Genomic DNA, 18,772 nt, shown 5'->3' with positions numbered 1-18,772 from the left:
TTAATTAACCCCGACATCACCCAATGATTTGATCTTGATTTAGTTAATCACTTTAATACTTGAATTGACCCCGTTTCATCATATATTACCTCATACCCTCATGGATACCCTACAAAAGTCCCCTAATATATCATGAGAACCCTAAACCCCTCACAAATTTGAATAATTTCTTTTGGGAACCCTGATCTTAATAACATTCCCTCTTTTTGAAAACTTGTCACTTGATCCTTGACAATACCAACCCTTGTTATCTTTTCCTTGATCAAGAACCCTTTGAAATTTAAAATGAATTGTTTAAAAGGAATTGGATGGTATGTTCGGGTAAGACTGAGGCGCCAGTCATTGTTAAAAACATCAGGAGCAGGGAGCCTGATTGTTTTATTTGGCCAATATGTGTCGAGGATCCTCAATAGTTATGAATCACTGGTTATATGGTTCGGAGTTTTGATGTGGGCTGATCACCCCTCATTACTCATAGCGTTGTGTGATTTCCAATTCCATTCACTTACTAAAAACTTGATCTTTTATTTGAGATATCTTATTTTCGATTATCTTCAGTTATTGTTTTAATGAGTATATGATGCATTGTTATTCATTGTTATTCACTTGCTGAGCGTTTTGCTCATTAATATTGTTATTGATGTTATCCCTTCAGTGAAATCCAAAGATGGTTCATTTCAAGCAAACCGCGCGTAAGACTTTTGGGGACTCGGGGTATGCCTACCGTCAGATGTAGGAGCAGGTAGGGAACTAGTAGTTCCCTAAGGATTATAAACTTTGGTATTAAAAAATGGTAGAAATTTGACATAAGATGTTTTTGGTCTGTAATAATAAAGATGTTAGATGTTGTTCAAACTCATTCCTGTGTATTCGAGGATTGTGGTTTGGGGTTGTAGCCTTAATATTCTATCTTTTGTAGTACTTTACTGTTTAATTAATATTATGCATATTTCTGCTAGTTAGTAGTGTGGGTCCGTCACAGGTTGGTATCAGAGACACAGGTTTGAGTCACTGAACAATATAGGATAAATGAATATAAGATAGGAATTTAGAGAATAGGATGAACTTAGATCATTTGGGTTTTGGGATGTTATAATCTATAGGTTTTCTGACCCTTTTATTTATAACCGCGTATATGTATATATATAACTGTTTGATAGGTATCATCCTCATCGACTCCCGGATTCCCTTCTACTGTGTCATTCCCTCTTTACGAGCAGATGGTATTGATGGTTGATCGACTGGAGGGCGAGAACGTGAATCTTCGACGTAGGTGGACCAGCTGTACCGCGAGAACTCGAACGACGAGCCCGACCGACCTCGACTGATATCTAGGCTTGAGGAGATCATCTAGATGGCTGAGGACCGATTGACGTTAATGATTCCACACCGTAAGAGAGAGAGAGAGTGAAATCACTCTTACCGCCATTTCCAACGAGCTTCGCCGAGTGATTATCCGTTTCCGTGCCCCTGTTCCCCCATCACCATCCGCTTAGATTATCATATTGTCCACTTGTTTCCAGCATCGTTACTGATTATTACTTTGATTTCAATTGGTACCTTGTACCCGGATTGTTTCGGGAAGACTTTATTTGGACTTTATTTCTGTTCGTACTTTATTTGCACTTTTCATTCGAACTAATGTTAAATTCGCACTTTGATTATCTCTATAATATTTCCATCTCATTACCATGCTATATATATTTGCTTAAATAGAACCTTGTTGTTTAAATTCTGTTGATTCCTTTAGAACTTGATCATGTTTAATCTTTCCCTAAGATATCCCTTGAATAAGACCTCATTCCTGGATATTTGCCCTTATTCTAACTTGTGTATACAAAATTGAACTGTGAATAAACCTTTCTTGTCTATATTCAGAACCATGCCTCTCCGTAGAGCTCGCAACACCAATATTGGGGATCATGAAGATCCACCGCCCAACTTGCCTCAACTCATGCAAATACTTCACCAACAATCTGTTACCCTTGCTCAACAACAATAACTCCTTCAGCAACAACTTCAACAACAACCACCTCCACCACCACCAACCCCGTATAACTTTTAATCATTTCAAGATGTGAAACCACCGGAGTTCTGTAGAACTCAAAACCCTTTAGAAGCCCAATATTGGCTTAAAGAAATGGAAAAAGCTTTTACGCTAGCCGTTATAAGTGAAGAAAAGAAGGTCGACTATGTGTCTTATTTCCTGAAAGATAAAGTGAACTATTGATGGGAGTCAACCCGTGCTTTAGAAGAGGAGGAAGTTATCACTTGGGATAAATTCAAGAAGATTTTCTTAGACAAGTATTTCCCGAGGTATATGCAGACTAAAATGGAATTGAAGTTCTTTGAATTGAAGTAAGAAGGAATGACTGTAGGAGAGTATGAGAAGAAATTCATTGAATTGGTTAGGTTTGTCGGAGATTATGTGGACACGGATGAAAAGGGAGCGAAAAGATTTCAACAAGGATTGAAGCCTTGGCTACGAAGCAGAGTGGCTGCCTTTAAATTGACCACATATGCTAAAGTGGTCCAGAAGGCGATGGTAATTGAAGGAGAAAGTGATCAAAACTTGAAGGAGAAAGAGAGTAAGAAAAGAAAGTTTTGAAGTAATAGAGAAGGATTGGCTCAAGAGAGCTAAAGTGGAAAGAATTTCAAGAAGTTTGGATTCCAGAACCAAGGAGGACCTCGAAGATTTAAGAAGGGTGATATTAAGAGTCAGAAGAATAGGATTCAAGGGCCAAGTGGACAAAGATCCCAGCAAGCAAATCCGGAGTGTAAGTTCTGCAACAAGAGACACGTGGGTAACTACAATAAGGCCGAAATCGTTTGTTACAAGTGCAATTCAGAAGGTCATTATGCGAATGAGTGCCGAAACCCGAAGCCTCCTGTTACATGCTTCAAATGTGGAGAGACCGGTCACCCTTACAATCAAGCAATGACATCTTCTGTTCCAATTATTCAACTACCTTCAAATCAACCTTCCGAATCTGCAACTCCAGTATTTCCTCCTTTCTATCCTGCTCAGGCCCAGACATTCAACATGAATATCAAGGATGTTGTTCAGAGTTCTGAAGTTGTGGCAGGTACGCTTTTTGTCAACAACGTCAATGCTAAAGTGCTATTTAATTCTGGAGATACTAGATCTTTCATATCTGAATCTTTTGTTGGCAGGTTAAATTGTGAAATTGAACTGTTAGTTGAACCTCTATCTATCATTGTGGCTAATCAAGAACGAGTATCTGTTAAAAGTATTTGTCCTCGGTGTAAAGTAGAGATTTCAGGCTATAATTTTCCTGTTTCCCTTATACCTTTTCAATTAGGAGAATTTGACATTATATTAGGAATGGATTGGCTAGTAGAGAATGGTGCTCAGATAGATTATAAGAAGAAGAAAGTGATTCTTAAGTCCCCTCAAGGAAAGAAGGTAGAGTTTAAAGGACAGAAACAAGTTAAAACATTTTTGACGATGATTCAAGCGAAAAAGTTGTTAAGACAAGGATGTGAAGGGTATTTGGCTCATGTAATTGATAGTGTTGGGTCCCAATGTGTTTGTAGAAGGGGGGGTTGAATACAAACAGTACCGAATAATCGAATTAAATGCGGAATAAAAAATGTGAAACAAAATTCAAGTTAAATAAAAATATTATTAAACTTGAAAGGTGTTACAACAACTGTATCGATTACAAGGTATTAATCTCAAATCAATTATTACAAATTTAGAATAAATTTGACATGAACTTTTTCTATTTTTGTAATTAAAAGATCAAATGCTAAAAGCGATTTGAGATTAAGTTCTAGGGATTTTAATCCGCTAGATTGATATACAAGAACAAGATAAGTAATTCTAGTGGTTTGGATTTAACATTAACAAACTAGAATATTTGATCTTGAATAAGCAGATGAATGATGAAATATTTTCTTTTGTTTTCTGCTGTGTTTTCTTGTTCTGTATTGGTTGCTGTGTTGATTACTTATGAAACAAAAGTCTTCTGCTTCTTTTTATCAAACAGCCGAATGGAAATTGATCTGGTATGACAATCCTTTGCTCAGTAAGAATTTCGGTGTGACAATCTTTAGAGCTAGCAAGACTTTCGGTATGACTATTGATTGTCATACCGATTGTCATATTAGTTCAAATGAATTGTCTTGCTGAATAAATAACAGATTTTAATCTAAATAAAAATTCTGATAAGATAATTAAATGTATTGGCATGACTTTCGGTATGACTATCAATTGTCATACCGATTGTCATACTAATACAATCAGTTTGTCTTGTTTTGAATTTAAATAGATTTTAAACCAATTAAAATTCTGAAAATTCCTAAAATTAATTCAGAATTAATTAATCAATTAATTCAATTAATAAATAAATTATTCTTTGCAGATATAATTTATTTTCTTAATTAAATTAGATGAATTAATTAATTAATAGAGAATTAATTCTAGTCTTGAGCAGCAACCATTCTTCTGCAAATCTTCTGAAAATCACTGAAAATTATGAATCAATTCCACCACTTCAACGTTGACACTCGATGTACTGTCTGGTTCATGAGTGACTAACTTCCGTGACATTTCTTCATGTCTTGACTCTGACACTTTGATTTTCTTCAGATTAAATCCTTGTAATTAATTGATACTCTGACGAGATCTCTGTCACTTGATTAAATCCACGATCTTGACTTATATCACTGAGACATGATCAATTTCTTGAACTTCTTCCAGTGAATTAATTCCTCAAGTCTGTAGATGAACCTTGTCTCTGAATCCTTTGACAGATATTACTTTGCGAGATCTCTCTGATGGTAGTTCCACTATTTACTTATTACATTCTTATTTGAGTTGAGTTGAATCCTCGAATATACAAATAGGCTATGACATATGACTTACAATCTCCCCCTATTTGTTTGTTAGACAATAACACACAAATACCTAGAGGATAACTCAACTAACAAATAAGAAAAAGATATAAACATACATGCAAAGTAAATAGCAGAAAAGTTCTGGATGAGATTTAACATTTTCCAGATTCCAAGTAGATGTTCCTCTAGACTGAACATATCTTCAAGTAGTTCCATCTTCATTTGTACAACCACATTTCCTGTTGAGAAGCACATATCTCTTGCTTCTCCCCCTATGAGAATCAACTGATTAAAGAAGATCACCTTCGTTTTACCACCTCTCCCGTACAATAGGATCCGCAGATAAAAACCAATGGTACTCCCTTAACAGCTTCTTCCCTTATCAGAAAATCACCTTGTGTTTACCACCTCTCCCGTACAATAGGATCCGTAGTTAGAAACAACAATGGTGTGGTGTAGTGTACATTTTAGGATCTTTTTCTTCCTCCCTGCTATTTCTCCCCCTTAGTTGAGGAATCCTCCAAACTATTACTTAAGCTTTTATCTCCCCCTTAAAGAAGGAATGTATGCCGTCGTCTGAAGGAGTTCTCATATTTCACTTGGATGGAAAAGAAATAACAAGTAGTTTCTCTTTCTTCCTCACTGTGAGTGTGTGATTGTGTTTTAGTGTACCTCACATGTGTTTCACTCTTCTCTCCACTCGTGTTTACACTCATTCTCACAAGTGTATCACTCTTCTCTCATAGCTCCATAATCCAGCTGTACCTGCAAGGAAAATCACCTTAGCCATCCTTAAAGGAGGTCACAGGTGGTGCAATGGGAGTTCACAAATCCCCATCCTTGTTAAACTCGTCAGATAAATCTGAGTCATAATCTACAAGTTGCTAGTTTCCCTTTTAGGGTTCCAGATTTGAATTCTGGGAAGGTAAACAATGATCCAACGATTTTAGCATAAAGATCAAAGTTCCCTTCTAATGTCTGTGAAGACACTTCCTTGTGACTCATCAGGTAATATCTGAATCATTGTCAACAAGTTGCCGATCTGCGCCTATGTCAGATCCACTATCCGCAGATGCATCCAGGGGATTTAAGCCTGGGGAGGTAGACACTGACCACTGACATATGGCTTTTGGATCAGTATCCTCTCCTAACACCTGTAAAGGCAATTGGTCCACTAACGAACCTTGAACAATCGAATCTGACCTTAAAATGGTCGAAACTCTTGTTTCTGTCAACTCATCCTTTGTGTGTGTAACCTCTCCTTGTGCATCAAGAATTGATTATGTTTGAAGTGGTGACACTACATCGGATACCTTGGCCGACAGGCAAAATTCAATAGACTCACCCTGTTGAGAGAATGAATCTAGTAACTGTTTTTGTGCCTTTTCAGCCATTACATCTTTTTGAGAAGATGTATGGGGGCTAGCAGTTGTCTCGGTTTAAATACTACTCATCTATGTAGGAGACAGAGCTACTGGGTTGACTACAGAACCTTCCTTATGTGGTGCACTAAGGCACTATCTCCCTCACGCTCATTCATACTACATTTAGTGGTAAGAGAGTGTTGGTTGGTTCTGTTTTTGTGTTTGTCTTTACAGTCTGGGATAGACGTTGTGGGTTTTCAACCTCATGACTGTCAATGAAAGAAAGTCATTGGAGACTGAACCTGTAACACAGAATATATGGTAATAGAGAGAAAATGATTTACAATAGTGATTTCAAAAGATTTTACATGAAATAAGAAATCACTAATGTAGACAGAAGTTTAATTTTTGTTTTTCAATATGAATGAGTTTTTGATAAAACATTGATCACTTAGGGTAAAGTCTAAGTAATTCTCATTCATGTCAAAAGCTTACAAATATCTGCAACATAATGTTAACAAGATATCATTGACCGATACTTGTCAAGTACTTTAGATACTAATTGTTATGTTGCATAATCAATATACCACTGCACATATAAAACAATATGATTGTGCTTAGTGATAAGAGAGTTATAAATATGACGACTCTACTTATTCATATAAAACTGTAACTGCAGTTAGAGTGCCATACCATGTCCTTGACGATTGCTTGAGCAGTATACTAGTTCATACCAACCTGAAGTGAGATTGTGAAGAAGAAAATGCATAGTCCAATAGATCTGCAGCTGCAAAGTCCATGAACTGTGGTGCATTGACTTCCTCTTTTGACTTACCAACCAGGAGTACACTTGTACACATCTTACTAGAGTCCAATTCCAAGTGTAATGTGCAGCAGGTGCCTGATATGTCGTAATATTCTCAAGTCTCGTCACTGGTGCTATATGTTAGATGATGCTTCCTGATAATAACCTAGCACAATATACAAAATTATAATGATAACATTCCCAGCTTGCAAACAGCCATATCCCTCGGATAAACCTTTGCTGTTATCTCCAAAGGTAACCAGGGGGCCAGCTTTCTCAACCACATTTGATAGCAGGGCTCTATCTCCGGTCATATGTCTTGATGATCCACTTGTCAAGAATCCACACTACCGGTTACACCTGTATACTGCCCTGCACTTCAAATGGATTAGACCTTCTTCGGAACCCAAACTTGGTTGGGCCCGGCATACTTGTAGAACTGTCCTTTGTCAGACAAAACAACATTTTTAATTTTAATGGTCTCAACATTCTCAATGACTGAACATTTGACCTTGTAAACAGCCTTAACAAATTTCTGTTTAAGTTTAGGCACAAATGTCTCCTTTCTAGCCTTAGAAGGACTAGCAGTCTTAGACCTATCATGCTTCTTGTTATTCACATGCTGACGAGGAGTAGTCTTATCATTAGACACATGCTTACCATTAAAATAAGCATACATCATATTAAAAGCACAAGACATACAATTAGCAACACCACATGCTTTATGAGAGTGATTAACAGCAGGCAATTTATGCATGGTAGACATGGCATTATTGTTATCCAACTCATGTGTGTCTGAGTTAGTCTCAGTTGCTTTCACAACTTTGACTGGAACTTTCGACTCACTTGACTTGGAAACAATCTTCTCATAAGCATGATCCTCAGCACGTATTTCTTCTTGAATAACAGAAGAGGTCGCATCAAATGGTTCAGCAATTGATGCTTTATAGAGGGGTTCATCAACACCCTTAAGCACATGTGGTACTTCCCTCCCTTTAGCACATACATGAGGAGGGGAGTTTATGCCTAATTCTCCAATAGCAGCATTGTAATCATAACCTATTCCAGATGTTTGATTAACAGCTTGCTTACTGTAGAACTCTTTAGCCTTCGAACAAGAATTGAAGTAGGCTCTAACCTTAGTCTCAAGACCGGTGATCTTATCTTTGAGAATAGTTTCGAGTTTTCTATAACAGTCAACTCTATTCTCTAGAAAAGATACCTGTTCTTTTAATCTGTCTTGATTAATGTGCACAAGTCTTAATTCATTGACCTCTTTCTCAAGGTCTGTGATCTGTAAACTTAACAGTTCATTATCACGACGTGCACAATCTAAGTTACCTCTTAGATGATAAACCATTTCAGCATCAGAAAGTTTTACCTCTATTCTTGACGATGAAGCTTTTCCATCAATAGCCATAAGAGCAAGATTTCCTTCATCTTCATCTTCACTGTCAGTATCATCCCAGCTTCTTCCCTTTGCCAGATAAGCCCTTTCAGAGTTCTTTCTTACTTGCTTTGGCTTCCTACATTCTGTGGCAAAGTGTCCCAACTCATTGCAGTTATAGCATCTAATGGTGCTTCGATCAACCATCCCTGTTTTGTACCCACCACTGCTGGTGTTAGAGGATGAAGATCCACCTTTCTGGAATTTGTTGTAGTTGGACTTGTACTTAAGCTTGGGATTCCTCCTGAATCTGACATGGGAGAATCTCTTGACAATTTGGGCCATTGATTCATCTTCCAATTGCTCCAGCTCTTCCAAGGAATAAAAATAATCACTTGATTGATTTGTAGTAGGAGGATCATATTCTGCTACTAACTCATTTTCCTCACCCTTGGAAAACTGTACCATTCTTTCTAACTGTTGAGATTGTTGTTGTTGTTGACCTTCAGCTACAAGTGCAGTAGATGTGCTGACCATTCTATCCTTCCCGTAGACTTCCTTCTGTTGAATCTGCTCCAACTCATAGGTTTTTAACACTCCATAGAGCCTGTCCAAAGAAATCTCACTCAGATCTCTAGCTTCTCTAATGGCAGTGATTCTATGTTCAAGATGAGCTGGCAGTGTTAAAAGGAACTTTTTGTTGACCTCCCTGATTGAATAATACTTTCCATTGATGTTCAGGTTGTTGATCAACGCATTGTACCTCTCAAACACTTCAGTAATTCCTTCTCCTGGATTTGATTTGAAATGTTCATATTCAGAGGTTAGGATTTCCAACTTGTTCTCCCTAACTTCCTCTGTGCCTTCATTAATCACCTCAATAGTTTCCCACATGTGTTTGGAATTTTTACAGTTCATCACATGTCTGTTCATCAAGGGATCAAGGGAATCAATTAATATTAATTGAAGGCTGGCATCCAAGGAGGCTTCTTCCTTCTCAGCAGGAGTAAAATCTTCAGGCTCTTTTGGATAGGTTCTAGCTTCAGTAGTCACCACACCATCTATTATTACCTCCGGTTCAATAACCATCGGAGTTTTTATACCCTTCTTTAACAAGTTTGAATATTTGGGATTTGCAACTTGTAAAAATAATAGCATCTTCTTCTTCCACATGATATAATTCTCTTTATCAAATTGTGGAATTTTAACGGTTCCAACTTTATGTGAAGTCATTATGAATTTTTGAATAAATAAAAATTCAAGGAGTTGAAAAATCACAAAAGTCTAGGATCTTGATTTGTTCGTTAATCAGAAGGCTCTGATACCAATTGTTGGGTCCCAATGTGTTTGTAGAAGGGGGGGTTGAATACAAACAGTACCGAATAATCGAATTAAATGCGGAATAAAAAATGTGAAACAAAATTCAAGTTAAATAAAAATATTATTAAACTTGAAAGGTGTTACAACAACTGTATCGATTACAAGGTATTAATCTCAAATCAATTATTACAAATTTAGAATAAATTCGACATGAACTTTTTCTATTTTTGTAATTAAAAGATCAAATGCTAAAAGCGATTTGAGATTAAGTTCTAGGGATTTTAATCCGCTAGATTGATATACAAGAACAAGATAAGTAATTCTAGTGGTTTGGATTTAACATTAACAAACTAGAATATTTGATCTTGAATAAGCAGATGAATGATGAAATATTTTCTTTTGTTTTCTGCTGTGTTTTCTTGTTCTGTATTGGTTGCTGTGTTGATTACTTATGAAACAAAAGTCTTCTGCTTCTTTTTATCAAACAGCCGAATGGAAATTGATCTGGTATGACAATCCTTTGCTCAGTAAGAATTTCGGTGTGACAATCTTTAGAGCTAGCAAGACTTTCGGTATGACTATTGATTGTCATACCGATTGTCATATTAGTTCAAATGAATTGTCTTGCTGAATAAATAACAGATTTTAATCTAAATAAAAATTCTGATAAGACAATTAAATGTATTGGCATGACTTTCGGTATGACTATCAATTGTCATACCGATTGTCATACTAATACAATCAGTTTGTCTTGTTTTGAATTTAAATAGATTTTAAACCAATTAAAATTCTGAAAATTCCTAAAATTAATTCAGAATTAATTAATCAATTAATTCAATTAATAAATAAATTATTCTTTGCAGATATAATTTATTTTCTTAATTAAATTAGATGAATTAATTAATTAATAGAGAATTAATTCTAGTCTTGAGCAGCAACCATTCTTCTGCAAATCTTCTGAAAATCACTGAAAATTATGAATCAATTCCACCACTTCAACGTTGACACTCGATGTACTGTCTGGTTCATGAGTGACTAACTTCCGTGACGTTTCTTCATGTCTTGACTCTGACACTTTGATTTTCTTCAGATTAAATCCTTGTAATTAATTGATACTCTGACGAGATCTCTGTCACTTGATTAAATCCACGATCTTGACTTATATCACTGAGGCATGATCAATTTCTTGAACTTGTTCCAGTGAATTAATTCCTCAAGTCTGTAGATGAACCTTGTCTCTGAATCCTTTGACAGATATTACTTTGCGAGATCTCTCTGATGGTAGTTCCACTATTTACTTATTACATTCTTATTTGAGTTGAGTTGAATCCTCGAATATACAAATAGGCTATGACATATGACTTACAGATAGATCTAAGGAAACACCGAATATAGAAAGTATCCCGATAGTTAGCGAATTTCCCGATGTATTTCCGGATGAACTTCCTGGATTACCTCCTGACCGTCCAATTGAGTTTTCTATCGACTTAGCGCCCGGCGTGGAACCTGTATGGAAGGCACCTTATCGTATGGCACCAGCAGAAATGAAGGAATTGGCCAAGAAACTACAAGAGTTATTAGATAAAGGAGTTATAAGGCCGAGTGTATCTCCATGGGGTGCTCCAGTTCTGTTTGTAAAAAAGAAAGATGGAAGTATGAGACTGTGCATCAACTATAGAGAGTTGAACAAATTGACAATTAAGAATATGTACCCTTTACCTCGTATTGATGATTTATTGGATCAACTTAAGGGAGCAGCTTACTTCTCGAAGATTGACTTGTGATCGGGATATCACCAGTTGAAGATCCCCAGTTGAAGATTAAGCCGGAATACATTCCAAAGACTGCTTTCAGAACCAGATACGGACATTACGAGTTTCTAGTTATGGCATTTAGATTGACAAATGTGCCAGCCGCCTTTATGGATTTGATGAACCGAGAATTCAAGGAGTATTTGGACAAATTTGTCATTGTGTTTATCGACGACATTCTAATATACTCAAAGACCGAGGAAGAACATGCTGAACATCCGAGAATAGCTTTGGAGACTTTAAGAAAGGAGAAGTTATATGCCAAGTTTTCGAGTGTGAATTCTGGTTGCGAGAAGTTCAATTTTTAGGGCATATTGTCGGAAGTGAAGGAATTCGAGTTGATCCCGCGAAGATAGAAGCTGTAATGAATTGGGAAAGGCCGAAGACCCCGACTGAAGTTAGAAGTTTCATGGGATTGGCCGGATATTATCGAAGATTTGTGAAGGATTTCTCAAAGATTGCAGTACCATTGACAAAATTGACCCGAAAGAATGAGAAGTTTGAATGAACGGAGAGTTGTGAAAAGAGTTTTCAAGAATTGAAGCAGAAATTAGTCACCACTCCAGTATTAGCCCTGCCAGATGATCAAGGAGACTTTGTAATATTCAGCGATGCATCACACAAAGGATAGGGTTGTGTTTTAATGCAACACGGGAAGGTGATAGCCTACGCGTAAGACAACTTAAGCCTCACAAGCAAAGGTACCCAGCTCATGACTTGGAACTGGCTGCAATTGTATTTGCTTTGAAGCTGTGGAGACATTACCTATATGCAGAAAAATGCGAGATATATACGGATCACAAGAGCCTGAAGTACATTTTCACTCAAAAGGAATTAAGCATGAGGCAACGAAGATGGTTGAAGTTGATCAAGGACTATGATTGCATGATCAATTATCATTCTGGGAAAGCGAATGTAATAGCAGATGCTTTAAGTCGCAAGGAGAGATTGAATATGTTGATTTTGGCCCAAGAGTTATCGAAGGAATTTGAGAAAATGGGAATTGAGATATGAGCTCTAAGTGCACCTATAGACATGATTTGTACAATGATTTTCAACCAGAATTATTACAAAAGATTAAGAAGTGCCAAGAAGAAATGATGAATGAAAGAATGAATGAGTTGACCGGAGAAGAGATTTGCACTCAAAAAGACAACCAAGGGATTTTAGGATTCTCATCAAGCATTTGGATACCGAATGTGGAAGAATTGAAGAATGAGATTTTGAAGGATGCTCACAACTCAGAATTTTCTATTCACCCCGGAAGCACAAAAATGTACCAAGATTTGAAATAAAACTTTTGGTGGCCAAATATGAAGAAGAAGATTGCACAATGGATTAGTAGATGTTACACTTGCCAAATGGTAAAAGCTGAACATCAGAAACCGAGTGGACTAATTCAATCCTTAGAGATACCTGAATGGAAGTGGGAGCACATTGCGATGGACTTCATAGTTGGATTACCAAGTACAAAGTCTAATCACGACGTTATTTGAGTAATAATCGATCGATTGACTAAGTCGGCTTATTTCCTACCGATCAACGAGAGATTTTCAATGGATAAGCTGATTCATATGCACGTAAAGGAAATTGTCACTCGTAATGGGGTTCCAGTATCTATTGTGTCAAATAGAGACCCTCGTTTCAACTCCAGATTTTGGAAGCAATTTCAAGAACATTTGGGAACTCGACTCAAGATGAGGACTGCCTATCACCCACAAACAGATGGACAAAGTGAGCGCACGATTTAGACCATAGAAGACATCTTGAGATCTTGTGCTTTGGACTTCAAATGAACTTGGGATGAACATTTTCCTCTGGTAGAGTTTTCGTATAACAATAGCTTTCATGCCAGCATTGGAATGCCCCTATACGAAGCTCTTTATGGAAGGAAGTGTAGATCACCCATATATTGGGATGAAGTTGGAGAGCGAAAGGTAATTGGCCCCGAACTGATTCAACAAACGAAAGAAGCGGTAGATTTGATTCGAAATCGATTAATCGCGGCTCAGGATAGACAAAGAAAGTATGTTGATCCACGCAGAAAGGATGTAGAATATGAAATAGGAGAAACCATTTTGTTGAAAGTGTCGCCCTGGAAGGGGATAGCTATATTTGGCAAGAGAGGAAAGTTGAGTCCAAAATTTGTCGGACCTTTTGAGATTTTGGGTAAAGTTGGAAAAGTGGCGTACGAGTTGGCCTTACCGCTTCAAATGCAGCACAATCACAATATTTTTCACGTGCATTGCTTAAGAAGTTCAACCCCAACGTCAAATGTATCATAGAAAATGAACCAGTAGAGATTGAGCCAGATTTGTCTTATGTCGAGCAGCTGGTTAGCATTTTAGATAGAAATGATAAAGTGTTAAGGAATAGAGTAGTTCCTTTAGTAAAAGTTTTGTGGAGGAATCCCAAAGTTGAAGAGTCAACATGAGAATATAAAGTGATATGTTAGATAAGTATCCTCATTCGTTTGCTTAGATTCTGGGGACAAAATCCTTTAAGGGGGAAGGTTGTAATGCCTGTAAATATTCGATATGAATGTAATATAATATTCTGTTTTGTGTTATATAATTTTTATGTGTATTGGATGTCAGGAATTATGAGAATTCAATGTGTTCGTATATGTTCTTTGTTGTGTGGCATTGCGAATATTGTTAGATTATTTATAGGGGTGTGATTAATTGTACGCAAGCAAAATTTCGTTACGCGAGTAAATAATATTTGAGTTGTTATAGTTGCGATTACGCAATAGATTATTATTCGGCTTAGAATCAAATTATTTGCAATTTTCCTATGTGACTTAGAATTTTTAATTATATTTATTGTGGCTTGTTTAATAGATAATTGATCTTAGAAAATTCTTTTAAAATATATTCTTGTTCAAAATTTTTGAAAACAATTTTATAAAACTTCTAAAATTTCATAGTATTTATGGTATTAATTTTGTGATTTATGGAGTTGTATTTTATTTATTAAATTCATTTTTTTTAATCATACTTTTATTAATTATTGAATTACTAGCATACCACTATGCCATAGATTGCATGCTGCAACCCTTCACAATGGGATTGCAAAGAAAAATGTAACAGTAGCCTTCTAAACAAATGTCTATCGCAACCTCTTTTCTTTGATGTTGCGGTATAGTCACAATGTGTTACCATACCCATAACATACAATAAATATGAATTTTTATTTATTTTTAATTTAACTAAATAATTATTTACATAGAAATGAATTAATAATTGAAATATATATTTTATTCATTTCTTAAAGAAATCAAAACTATTAGAATATATATATATATAATTTTACTAAAATATTATATTAATCAGTAATTATTTTATATAAAAATGTATATTAAATTGAAATCAATTTTTTTTAAATTTAAAAATTTAACCATTCGTTAACGGAGTAATTTAAGATGTAATTTGTAAAGTAATTTAAGTTTTAATAATAAAATCTTAAAATATTAATTTATTAAAAAGATTAATAATTATAATATGAGTATAAGAAAAATGGAAAAGAACCAAACAATAGTGACATTTCAGAAGCGGCAAAATTGCCGTGTTGTTTTTAACAAAAATTATAACCAAAAAACTAAGTAATCACCGTCTCTCTCCAAATACTCTCTCTCTCTCTCTCTCTCAAATAATACAACCACCTCTCTTCCAGACATATTTGGGGGTCCTCAAAATTTGGGGTAATTCATTAATTGGGGCTTCGGTTGAAATCTTTATGTATCAATCCGCTCTCCCTGCTCTCCCCCTCTGTCTCCCCCTATGTCTCTCTCTGTTTTACAAGGTATTTAACATTTCTTCTTTGCTTTCTCGATTGTTAATATGATTTTTATCACTCATTTTTCTCGCTTTTAACATAATAACAAGGTTTAGATATTGATGTTTCCAAGAAGCTTCTTTGTTCAGGATGTATTTTTGACTTTCGTGGTTGAACATTATGCAAAATAGGTATTTGTATATTTCCGCTATTGCTAATCAATTGGACTTTTCTAGACGATTGTTTTATGTTTGTTTGATTATTTTTTAACTTGCTTGTTAAAATCTGAATTTCAGCTATGTGATGGTTTCCAATAATGACTTGAGTGTTCTGGGTTATGTATTGGACTATATTTGCTGCCTATATGGATTACGTGGTGCCTACGGAGTTGTAAGTCTTGACATTTTCAATCTTCTCAGTATAGGGTGTTTATTTTCTGCTCCTGAATGGTGAAAAAGGTAACAAAGAATGTGAGCTATTTGTATGTCACAAAAAATAGCTATTTGAGCTATTTTCTTCTTTTATTGTATTATGTATTTTTAGCTTGTTTTATTGTAAGTGGTTGTGTACTCATAGTTTATTTTACTTATAAGGTATGTGTTACGCAAGATTCTGAAGTATTTGCTCGAAGAGGTCTTCAAGGAATTATTGGGGAATTGCTGGACGGAAAAGATGAGACAGGTATGAAAGCAGAAATTTGTTCTGAGCTTGGGTTAAATCAGATTTTAGAACGTAATCTGGTACACTTGTCTTCTAGGGAGTTTCAGAGCTTCCTCCATTCTTTAAAAAAACTCAGGGAGCCAAAGAAGAGGTGTGTCCGGTGTATATTTGACTATTTATACATGTCATAACTTCCGCAAAATCTGTTGGCTGCCATGTTACCTCGTTATGTGTAAACAAAAAACTAAGCAGAGTCTGTCTTTCTTTATTGTGAACTTCCACTTCCACATCTTGTAAGTTCTTAACTTTCCCATTCTTTTTTGTTCTAAATCCTAATCTACATCCTATGCAAGTTTCACACATATTTATAATTTTTTAGCTACTATACTTGCTGTTTCAGTCTCTAGGCTCTGGTCTTGATCTTGGACTGCAAGTATGTGTAACATCATATCATTTTCCCATCTGAAGACACATAAAATGGCAAAGACTTCAGTTTTTGTTATCTGGATTCTAGTTATATGTAGCTGGTATGTCATTTGGCAATCGTATTACATTAAGTACAAAGATCCTAACCAACCGATAAGTGTTAGAATAAGTGACCTGCTCAGCCAAATGACCCTAGAGGAGAAAATTGGCCGGATGACACAGATTGAAAGAAAAGTGGCTGAATCTGATGTCATGAAGAACTAATTTATTGGTAAGTTTGGGCCTTCTTATACTTAATTTTGTAATGGAATTGTATTTTCATGTGTCACTATACATTTCTCAACTTGTGCCATTAACCGCAATGTATGCCTCCTTTATTTAATTTAATTTGACATTCCATCAAGGTCCTAAATTAGGCTCCGGATGAGATCTCCATCTGTTGTATTGTCTTAAATGTACTTGGTTATTCTTCGGGATCACATTTGGGACCTGTAGCATTATTATGTTTGATATACGTAAACCTTTTTGAGATTAATTATTTAGCTAAAGAACTGATATAATCTTATCATAAGTTTCCTATATATATTTAAGTTTTCCATGGAAACCAGTACTGATGCAGCACAAAATGAGTTGCTTCCGCTGAGGGTAATTGTGCAAGTTCTCTTTTTGAGCAAGCTCGAGCTGCTAAGGAGGGACAGGAAGTGGCCAATCTTAAAATGAAGCTCGCTGAGGATGAAGATTTAGACGAAAAATTTACATAGGTAACTACTGCTCCCTGTTTTTCTGTCATTTGACTCATTTCTTACTATTGGAATAGATTTAAGCTAATTAGCTTGACTGGAGGCGGGGAAATTGGACTAGCTGGCGTAATAGAGAGGATATGCTTCCAGTCCTGTTTAGGATAACCTGGGTGTACTGTACATATACATATTCGTGATGTACATATATACAAAGCCGTAGTGGTATTAGTGGATTAGAAATCTTGCCATTTGTTAGTTACAATACTAGTTGCAAAAATGGGGAGCTTGATCCAGATGCTGGATAAGAACATTTTAAAGTTAGAATCTATCCGGGTTCTAGTAATCGACGAGGCAAGTTCCAATTACTTTTTTTATTTCTTTTAACTTTCTGTCTAAGATTGCTCCATGATGTGATAACAGGATAAAGTGATAAACATGTACTATTTTCCCATATATTAATAAGATTTATAAATGTCTCATATATAGCAGAACATACTAAAATAAATCCCAAAGCTTTAGAGATCTCAAAAACTAATATTATCAAAAGCTACTTTACGATATGCAACATCTTCACCACAACCATTTTTTAGTAGCTAATTTGAAGCAAATTTCGAGTTAATTTTTATAAATTATGTCCTTTCAATTGTTAGTCATTTGCATACAAATGTAGATTTGCATCTGTAGTCTGTACGAAAAGGCTTTCTTGGAGAACACACATATGTGATATGTGGCATATTTGGACTTATAGTATTTGTATAAATGAAATTACAGGAGCAGAATTAAATATTTACATATATTATAACTTGTGTCGACTTGTACTTGTGTGAACAGTTTTTATTCATATATATGTGGTCTCCCTTAATATCATACATCAAGAGTGCGTACTAAAATGGTATTGCATCTCATTTGCTTGTTTCGATTATAGGCACAAATTTTTCATCCTGTATTTACCCTATCCATATTTAAGCCCTTCCCTTTTTCTCATTACTGAATTGTTTGCATTTTTTATCGGCCTACTTTGCAGCTTGCAGTTGAAGAGAGCAAAAGCTTCAGAGAAAGAAGTATGACTCTAGTAATGGTACCAAATAAAGTTGTTACTGTATAGAAACCTCCAGATTCACCAAAGAAGAACGAAATATCAGCAAATGAAGTTTCAGCTGCCATCTGATTTTAACCATAATATCGATTCTGGTTTTATTCTGTAAAGCAGGACAAAACTTCAATCTATTCTTCTACTAGAACAGAGTTTTCACAGCCTAGTATAGGTTTTAGTGTATGATATATAGCTTCTGTTTATCTTTGAATACAATGAAGGTTCTGCTGGGGTAACTGATGTTATGGTTGGTTGATTTTGTTGGTTTTAAGACAATATCTTATTTATGGGCATGCTAAATTATAAACAGTTCATAGCATTTTTTTTTAAAAGCGTTGCAATATGTCTTTATAGTGTTGCTAATAATCAGTTTAAAATGTTGCAAAAAACACTAAAAATGTTGCAAAAAACACTAAAAAGCGTTGCAAAAAGGTTGCATCAATACCCACATATGGGCCCCATTATGGGGCCCACAAATATTGTACTGATAGACCAAACCCTACTGTAACACTTTTTAAGATCTATT

General features: G+C 35.6%; 2 protein-coding genes across 11 annotated transcripts; both read left to right on the top strand.

The window, feature by feature from the left end:
* The first annotated feature begins 2,368 nt into the window (after nt 1-2,368).
* LOC141680138 (uncharacterized) lies at nt 2,369-4,174 on the top strand. The gene is made up of 3 exons (XM_074486443.1): nt 2,369-2,545; nt 2,675-3,510; nt 4,168-4,174. The coding sequence occupies exons 1-3, from the start codon at nt 2,369-2,371 to the stop codon at nt 4,172-4,174; spliced, it is 1,020 nt and encodes a 339-aa protein (XP_074342544.1).
* Nucleotides 4,175-15,134: 10,960 nt separating this feature from the next.
* LOC141677906 (uncharacterized) lies at nt 15,135-18,565 on the top strand. Of its 10 annotated transcripts, none has more exons than XM_074484025.1 (8): nt 15,135-15,354; nt 15,438-15,518; nt 15,624-15,717; nt 15,921-16,008; nt 16,095-16,280; nt 16,367-16,684; nt 17,022-17,174; nt 18,178-18,565. In XM_074484025.1, the coding sequence occupies exons 2-5, from the start codon at nt 15,508-15,510 to the stop codon at nt 16,157-16,159; spliced, it is 258 nt and encodes an 85-aa protein (XP_074340126.1). In that variant the 5' UTR covers nt 15,135-15,354; nt 15,438-15,507; the 3' UTR covers nt 16,160-16,280; nt 16,367-16,684; nt 17,022-17,174; nt 18,178-18,565. The 10 variants fall into 10 exon arrangements, 7 of the variants coding, with proteins under 7 accessions (XP_074340126.1, XP_074340128.1, XP_074340127.1 ...); XM_074484027.1 differs by having other exon boundaries at nt 15,136-15,354; nt 15,464-15,518; nt 16,388-16,684; XM_074484026.1 differs by having other exon boundaries at nt 15,136-15,354; nt 15,461-15,518; nt 16,388-16,684.
* The last annotated feature ends 207 nt before the right edge of the window (nt 18,566-18,772 follow it).

This window comes from Apium graveolens, chromosome 8 (genome assembly GCF_009905375.1).
Source record: "Apium graveolens cultivar Ventura chromosome 8, ASM990537v1, whole genome shotgun sequence".
Lineage (NCBI taxonomy): Eukaryota > Viridiplantae > Streptophyta > Magnoliopsida > Apiales > Apiaceae > Apium > Apium graveolens.
The sequence above is the reverse complement of the archived record's forward strand: the minus strand, read 5'-3'. Positions and strand labels throughout refer to the sequence as shown.